The 9,118-nt window shown below is 39.0% G+C and overlaps 1 protein-coding gene across 2 annotated transcripts in view; it reads left to right on the top strand.

Moving 5' to 3' along the window:
- The first annotated feature begins 212 nt into the window (after positions 1–212).
- LOC122063922 (sphingosine kinase 2-like) overlaps positions 213–9,118 on the top strand; it is a 14,858-nt gene continuing 5,952 nt past the window's right edge. The window contains exons 1-7 of one of the 2 annotated variants that reach the window (XM_042627603.1): positions 213–790; positions 1,446–1,568; positions 1,656–1,756; positions 4,143–4,215; positions 8,322–8,408; positions 8,630–8,707; positions 8,918–8,988. In XM_042627603.1, coding sequence (XP_042483537.1) covers positions 457–790; positions 1,446–1,568; positions 1,656–1,756; positions 4,143–4,215; positions 8,322–8,408; positions 8,630–8,707; positions 8,918–8,988 — 867 coding nt within the window. In that variant the 5' untranslated portion in view covers positions 213–456. Of the gene's footprint in view, positions 791–1,445; positions 1,569–1,655; positions 1,757–4,139; positions 4,216–8,321; positions 8,409–8,629; positions 8,708–8,917; positions 8,989–9,118 lie in introns of those variants that run through there. The other variant, XM_042627604.1, reaches the window with a different exon arrangement.

Here is a 9,118-nt window from a genome sequence, read left to right as displayed (position 1 = left end):
TTACCCATGTGACTTTAACATTAACTTCAAATCATTCCATATTTTGTTATAAAATTTCATTTTACTTTACATTCAAAACCCTTTGTTATTGGGACCGACTCCAAACCGATCTGAATTGGAATTGATACATCAATTCCATCACCGATTCCTATTTTTGAAACCACCCTCCCACTCTTCTCTCATTCTTCTGTTTTGTTTCTCCTATGGCTGGAGAGGAACCGCGCCGACCAAACTCTCCAATCATTGAAACCTTCTTCCTCTACTTCTACCAAAAAAACAAAAAAGAAACCTTCTTTCTCTACACACAGCCACCTCTCCTGCTCCCCCGGGTCCATTTAGATTTATCTGACATTTTCTAACAGGTCAAACCGAAACCATTTGGCCTTTTTCCCTTTCATAAGACAAGTCCGAACGAACAGTTGGGGTGAGGGGAAAGCGTGTGTGAGACGGTCAAAGATGGAGATGGAGGGAGAAGCAGAAAGCCTCAGTCTATTCGAGCGGGTGCGCGTCAATGGGATTTTGACGCCGGCGACGCTCTCTAGCGACGGAAAGCTTCGGTGGACGGAGAACAGAAAACGCTGCTTGAACCTTGATAAGGAGCTTCTGGGCTTCACCGTCGAAGGTTCTAAGATCACGATTCGGGCTTTCGTCGAGAATTGGATTGTGCTTCACTGCGTTGTGTGTGATGAGGCTAAAGGTCAAGGGAGGAGGGATATCGTGTTGGAGCCTTTGACGGAGGAGTCGCATCAGCTTTGGTGCCAGAAGCTTCAGGAATACATCGACTCTCTCGGTCTGTTACTTTCCGATACTCTTTTCTTGAAATTGCTGGTGAATTTTGAAATTCTTGTCCGTTTTTTTCTGAAAAATTGGTGGTATGATGAGATTGTATTCTGCTGCGAGCACTAAAATCTCTCTCTCTCCCCCTGAAATTAGTCAAATTACATGAAGTTTCTATTGATCGAAGGGAAGAGAAAAGGCCAAAAGGTGGGAAATTCACCTGCTTCACTGTGCCGTATGAGGTGCCAAGAGAGGTAGACCCTTTCGTTGAAATGTTCTTCTAGTTAGTGTTAATCCCTGAAGAGTAGTTGCCTTGGAATTCATCAGAGTTTGCAGCCCAAAAATAAACAATTCCCTTGCCCTGCAGCCGTCCTGTATGCAATACTGGGTCCATACAATAAGCATTTATAGCATATAGGTTTTTCTTCTCACTTTCCAACTCCTTATCAGATAAATAATCCAAGTCCTTCAGGATGGCCTTTGTACAAGTGTGGAGAAGATTGAGCAGCTCTCTCACACAAAGAAAGCAGGCGTAGTAGGACCATTAGAAAACAATTTCTTTTTCTTTCATGTGTAACTTAGAAGGCTGAAGTTTCATTCTCTCATTTTTCATGCTAAAATTGTTGGCTTAATTAATTGTATAGTTGTCATCTTTACCTTTGTAACAGATCGACCAAAAAGGTTGTTCATCATCGTGAACCCTTTTGGTGGGAAGAGATCTGCCACGAAACTTTTCCACGATGAAGTTAAACCCCTTCTAGTTGCTGCTAATATTGAATATTCATTACAAGGTTATCTTCCTCACACCTGTTATTATTTCTAAAGACAACTCATACTCCTTTTGTGGGCCTGATTCTAGTTTGCCAATAATGTTTCAGAAACTCAATATCAGCTTCATGCAAAAGAAATGGCTCAAACATTGGATCTCTCTAAATATGATGGGATTGTATGCGTCAGTGGAGATGGTATCTTAGTTGAGGTAGTTGGATATGCTTATTTTTCGAATAGATGAAAATATCTATTCTTTGCTGCATCAACTATAGGGCTAAATTGCATCGTTGATACAATAAGCCTGAGTTCTTTGTTTACTACTTTGACTAGAGCAGGGCACATGCGCTACATGGACCCTGGCTAAAACATTAATTTGTTCATTCAAAGATGGATTTAAAAAAAAAAAAAAAAGAATAAATATAATCCTCAAAAAATGCAATGGGAAAAATAATAAAAATCTTTTGAATGTAAAAGCAGAGATATTATCATAGGTAGACTAGGTATAGCATTTTTGTCTATCAAGGCCTTGCTTACACCACAAGGTCACTTGGAATGTCTTTGGAAACTGTTCGCCTTAAGTGTAAAGGTGCCTAGACCAAACCGAGGAGAAAAAAGAAGAAGAAAGGGAAAGGATAACAAAAATACCCAGAATTGGAAGACATACTTGGAATATGCATAAAATATTGGTGGTAAGGCCTTGCCTTGTGTGCTCTGACTTCAACTAGGCCTCAAGGATGCTGGTCACCACCTTGGCTAATCTTAACATCATGAAAACTATGGGGGGGCATAGAGTCATAGACTCTCAAACTCTGTGCTCAAATGCGAATGTATTCATTATAAAATAGCAAGTAAAAATATGATCCTCAAAAATTCATTGTAGAAAAATATCATAACTCTAAAAAGAATAGAGATCCCATAAGAGGCTGGTACTTGTCACTATTTCTTGTTTAGATTTCCTCCCAAATCACATTGACTTTGATCACCCATACTTCAGCAAATCTTGTTAGGCATGATCTTGGGTTTGTTGTGGTTAATGGAAAACCTCTATACTAAAATGAAAGTAGAGCAGAACGAAAACAAATTTTATCCCCAAACAAAGGCTTGGAGAAAATTTCACAAAATTCTTCACTTTCTTCAATAAACGCACTAAAAGTAGATCCAGTACAACTTAGCACCAGAGGAAAATAAACTTAACTCAATAGAATCCAGCCCCTAGTAAGAATATAAGTGATTAATTCTTAGTACCTAACATGAACCCGTGCCACAACATTATAGAGATACCATTTCCAGTCCAAACATGGGAACTTTAATAAAATAAAGTATTAGAAGATGACCAACCTGACTACCCTGCACTTTTGTAGTGCCAAATGGTTTCATCTGTGCCCTATGCCTTAATCCTAAAGCATGTGGCCCCCCACACAAATGCATCCCCTCTTTGTAAATTGGCACTGTATAGCCCCCACTGGCACAGTTTTCTTTCTTATCAACCATAATGGAGGAAATTTATTAGAACTGAAAAAGTAATACAAGAACATAGACAAAATATAGGAGACAAGAGGAAGGCAACAGACGTAATGAATGGAAAACTATTTATCCCCTACCTGACCAAACCAATAAAACTATACTGCACCCTCAAAATGACTTAATAAACACACCCTATAAATCGGCCCCTTAAAAGGGGCAAGACCCCCTCTGTATTTTCTGCTACACATAACGAAAGAAAAGGTTCTATAATCCTAGATAACCTCTTTAAGTTGCAACAGATGATTCACTCGGGCAAGCCAAATAAAATGGGAAATTCCTCAACATAATAAGTTGAATCGTGGAAATAAGTTAATAAGTTGCACAGAACTCCTGTTGAAATTAAAATCACCAAACTTAATTGATCCTTCAATTGGAAGGTGAAAAATGAGAAGAAACATTATGGCATTTGCATAGAAACCCATTCTTATGTTGTATTTAGAGTCATTCAAGTGTTGACCATTCATATTTATCTACTTCATTAATTTATTTAATTTAAATAGTCCATCAAGTTTAATTAATAAGGGTAGTGCATGGAAATTTGGTAAATGGCTTTGACCTCCTTATGCATGGAAAGGCAGGGAGGAGGAAGGCAGGGTAGGTTTTCTTGATGGACAGACCATCGCTAACCTACTAATGGCATATGGTACATGGGAAACATGCATGCTTACATACACCATCCATGGGATTCTCAATATTCAGAGATTTTGATAGATCAGATGGTCTCATTCCCTAGATAAAATGAATTTTGGATGGAAATGCTGTAGCAGATCTCCTGTTTTCCCAATTGAAAGGAGTATGTCTAGCCTGTCTATGTACTTAAATGTACTGCAATTTTTCCAGTAGACATTCTTATGTTAGAAGCTTGAACGTATTGGTACAATTCCTTAGCTTTTGTAATCATCTTGGGTCACCAGAACTTCTGTCACGTGGCGTCTGAATCTTAACAGGGATCTAGACATGATCTTTTGTGGTTTATTTTTGGGTACAGGTCTGAATTCCTTCTTTAATTTCTAGACTTTGGTACTTAGTTTGCCTTTTCTTTTTCTGACAAACTGTGCACTGTATAGTAGGTAGTAAATGGGTTGCTTCAACGAGAAGATTGGGAAGTTGCAAGAAAAATGCCCCTTGGGATGATTCCAGCTGGTTAGTTTATTGAAATGTTTAGAGTATTCAAGTATTATAGTTGTCCTTCCTTCCTTAATTTGTGTTTGGATTTCCGTGTGTGTGAGTGAGTGTGTGTCAATGCATATGTTATGCTCTTGTTTGTGAAAGGGTCTTATGCTCATCATATGTTTGGGAAGCACTGTACCAGGCTTAGTGCTTGCACCTCTATGGTATTATATGCTTACAAGAGCACCAACACCTGGTAGCTTCTAGAATAGAGTTTGACTTTGGAGGTTAGAATTTGAGTTAAATCTCTCTCTCTCTCTCTCACACACACACACACACACACACACACTGTACCAGGCTGTGTGTGTTCTCATCCGATATTTGCTACTACTTTTTTTTAATTAAGTGGAAATGATATTTAATCCTTGGAAGTAGATGTTCTTGAAATATTTTCTGTCCTTATAGAAAACCAGGTGCTTTTGGCTCATTGATATAGACTAGTACCTCTGATTTCTGTAAAATTGTGTAACCATTGAATATCTTGTATTAATTGCTATGCCATTGTAAGTAAACTCTATATGGTTATAAGCAATCCCTGAAGCTTGATTTTAGAGGTTTGGACAAGCTATTCCAGAGTCAGGCTAACCATACTCTATTTACCCATCAGAGGAATGTACCATTATATCACTAATTGGTTATGTGGATGACATTGTGGTTACTGGAGATGACCGGGAAGAGATGAAGAGTCTTAAGTCTTACCTAGCTCAACAATTTGAGATTAGGGACCTTCAACCCTTGAAATATTTCTTGGGTATTGAAGTGTCAAGATTGCAAAAGGGAATAAATATTTGTCAGAGGAAGCTTGTGTTGGATTTGTTGGAAGAAACAGGATTGTTGGGTTGTAAACCAACAACAAATCACAAGTTAGGTGAAGACTGTGGAGAAGCTTTAATTGATTCAGGGAAGTATCAGAGGTTAGTGGGGAAGCTGATCTATCTTTTTGTAACTCACCCTGATATCACTTAAACTATTGTAGTGAGTCAATCTTTGCATGCTCCCAAAGAGTGGGCATTAGCCCTTTGGATGTTTTGTATCATTCTAAGTGTACTTGAAGTTTAGTCCAAGAAAATGGCTATTGTGTACTAGACACAACCATTTGAGGATTGAAGGCTGCACTAATGTTGATTGGGCAGGATTTTTTTCTAACCAAAGGTCTGCATCATGATATTTCACATTTGTTGGTGGTAACTTTGTTTACATGAAAAAGAAAAATACAGTTTGTTGTGACTATATCAAGTGCATAGAAAAAATTTAGAGCCATGGCTAATGGAATATGTGAACTTTTATGGTTGAAAAGGTTGGTCTAAGAATTGGGGTTTGATACTAAGAGATCTATACGGCTTTATCGTAATAACAAAGTTGGTATAAGTATAGCTCATAATCTTGTGACCGTACAATGCACATTGAGGTGGATCGGTGTTTCATTGAATAAAAAGTTGACTTTGGCTACATTTGCACTCCTTCTGTTAAGACAGGCAACCGGTTGGCTGATATTTTCACCAAAGGGATTAACTCTCCCCGGTTTAGTGCCCCTTATTGAGCAAGCTTGGCATTTATAACATTTATTCTCTAGCTTAAGGGGGAGTGTTAAGAGTTCAAGTAATATGAGTATTAAAGGTATTTTGTCATAAGTTTTTATGGTTACCTTTTTACCTCCTTAGGTGCTCTTCTGGTAGTATGAGGTGTATTAATGTATTCTACTTGTCATTTCTAAGTTGGTTTATATAGGGGGGAGAAATCAATCTTTCCCCAAGCATTGCACACACTCTCTTCTTCTTTCTCTCCTCCGCTGTCCTCTTTTCTTTTCTCTCATCTTGCTTTCATTTGTTCACTTTTATCACTTTGAACCGATGATCTAACGACTGGATCTTCAAATATATCAGTCATAGAGATAACAAATAGCCAAGGAATAGCAGGAAAAGAGATCAGAATCAAGCAAGCAATCATTCATAAACAGAATTCAACACCATTCGCAGGTTGTAGAAGGTAATCAGATCAGAATTACTCCAAGAAACAGAAGCCGTGTCATGTGGGACAGGAAGAAAAAACATAGCAACCGCAGGTTGCAGAGAGTAGTGAGTCACAAGAGAGAAACAAGGACATAAATCTTCATGTTATGTCAGCAGGGATTCATGAGATACCAACCAAAAAAACCCTAGTTTTTCCTATTCTAAGAACTAGGATTTCACTGCAAACAGCGCAGCATAGGTTGCTGCAAAACCACAATAAAGAGCTGCAAAACCACAATAAAGGGAACCCAAAAGAGATTCTCATACCAGGAACAAAGATTCAGGTATTGGTTCCTTGAACCTCTTATACATTGTGACAGAATCATGGCTAGATCCAGTACCTATGCATACAAAAGAAAAGAGAGAAAAGAAGAGAAGAGGAGAACCGCAACAGAGAAAATAGGTCTCACAGTTGGACTGAATGTTCTAAGTGTGAGCAGTAAAAAATCATAATAATTACAAGAGGAAATTACATTCCCCTCCCCTGGACTATGGCCTAATAACAAGTTCCACCCACGTATTTTCATAAATACCAATCCCCTTCCCCCTACTTTGAAGATTCTTTCAATCGTTCCATAAGTGACTAATGGTGTTAAACTGGTCTGTAAAAAGACCGATATAGCCTTGTGGCATCTACATATACTTCCTTCTCTTTTCTTCATCTTTGGACCTGCTCTCTTCTCCCTTAGCGTGTAGAGAGAATCTGTTGGCTTGGGACTCCTCCCGAACCCTAGCAGATCCATGGCAAACAACCGGTACTTCGATCTTGCCCCATCGGAAAAGTTGAAAACAGTGTTTCCGTTCAAAATGCGGATGACGAGATGAGCCCATGAATGAACAACACATCTTGGAAAACCGTGTTTCCATCCAAAATGCTGACGATGAGATGAACCCATGAATGAACAACACATCTTGGAAACAATGATTCTGTCCAAAATTCCGACGATGAGATGAAACAATGTATAAACAACACATCTTCTCCTACTATCTTACTCTTGTCTGCCATTAACTACTCCAGTAAGTACTTTAGCTGGTATTTATGAAACACTAAACGCAAGTGTAACAAGTGTAAAGTCTTTTGAGTATGGAGTAAATTTAGTTGAGTATTGAATTGAAATTTACCCTTCGGACTTGGGCTCGGACGGATAGTGGGGTCTCTTCGAACGAGGAAGAAGTACTCCAAGAAGTGCAGGCCATACGATCACAATCAGACCATGGAGGAATGGGATGGGATCGCTGCCTTCCAATGGTGGAGTTGATGGTGAATGTCAATCTCACAGTTCATTCTTAGTCCTCTCACGAGTCAGCTGGACGGTGGTGGCGGCCTCCATTTTGAGGCATTTCAGCTCCTTGACTGTGGATTCCAAAAGATCGAACACTAGCGAAGGACAGGTATATAGCATGTTGGAGATATCCTCCCACTGCAACTTACTGGAGCTAAGGCACACGATTTTTTACTCCCCTTGTTCCGATAATAGGATCTTGCCGCTGCTAGTGATTGCCTCTTTGGTGGAAGAGTAGTAACAGGGCTTCTTCCATTCCACTGGCGGAGCACAGCCGGGGATGCACAAAACCACAACGATGAAGAAGGGGCTTCTGTTTTAGACCTTCGTTCTCTAACGGAAGGGGTGAGTTTCAGCCTTTTAGGGCTCTAAAGCTTATTTCGTGTGGGAAGGGTAATTCCGGTATGAAATATAATGTCTTAAGGATGACATCATCACTTAACAAGGCTATCTAACAGAAGGGGTACGATTGAAAGAATCTTCAAACTAGAGGGAAGGGGATTGGTATTTATGAAAGTACGTGGGGGGAACTTGCTATTATGCCATAGTCTAGGGGAGGGGAATGTAATTTCCTCTAATTACAATAAAGTCCTTAAGAAAAAGAATAGCACAGAAATACCTCCTTGCGGTAAACATAAAGAACTTTAACAATATGCAACCTGACATGCTGCCTCCCCTTTGCAATGAGAGGATGAATGGTTGATGAGTTGGGCTTGGAAGTAATTTCTTAAAAATGTGGTGTATCTCTCTACCATACTAGTTTGAGAAATAATGCTTTTGGATGCAGGTACAGGAAATGGTATGATAAAATCGGTTCTGGATTCAGTTGGTGATCCCTGTTCAGTGACTAATGCTGTTCTTACAGTTATTCGAGGTTATCTGCTGTTACACTTGGTTCCTTTTAGCAATTTCCATTTCATTGTGGTAAATCTATTATAATCCTTTTTTCCCCTTTGCGTAATAGTATATAATTCTCAGCTGCAGAATGAATAATTGAATAATTTTCCCTCCTGTGTATTTTTGCTCTGATTCTTCTTGAACTGTATGGTTTCTTGCAACTTGTGATTTTAACTCTTTGAATTTATTAATGTGCAGGTCACAGGGTATCACTTGATGTTGCTACAATCTTGCAAGGGGAGACCAAATTTTTTAGCGTTCTTATGCTTGCATGGGGTATGCCCAAAAGTATTTTTTATACTGAACTTAGTATATCAGTTCAATTCGAATAATGTCTTTGGTGTAATTTTTTTGGTGTTGCAGTTTTAAGAGGTCCCGCATCCATCATTTTATTAGAGTCATCTTGTCTCAGCTAATTATTACTTCTACTTACTTTTTCCTTCTCTGGATTGGGGGTGATTCCTGGGGGTTGGGTGGCAATGTCAGGTCTGGTGGCAGATATTGATATAGAGTCTGAGCAATACAGATGGATGGGGAGTACTCGTCTAGACTTCTATGTACGCCTACAATATCATGTTTATGTTTGATAAGCATTTAAATTATATTTCCTTTTCCTTTTTGTTGGAATGTTTTGTTGCTTTGCTTAAATTTTGTAGCATATAATCATATTCCCCCCCCCCCCCCCCC

Source organism: Macadamia integrifolia, unplaced genomic scaffold (assembly GCF_013358625.1).
Source record: "Macadamia integrifolia cultivar HAES 741 unplaced genomic scaffold, SCU_Mint_v3 scaffold1493, whole genome shotgun sequence".
NCBI classification, from domain to species: Eukaryota; Viridiplantae; Streptophyta; class Magnoliopsida; order Proteales; family Proteaceae; genus Macadamia; species Macadamia integrifolia.
This window is presented reverse-complemented; position numbering and strand designations above follow the sequence as displayed.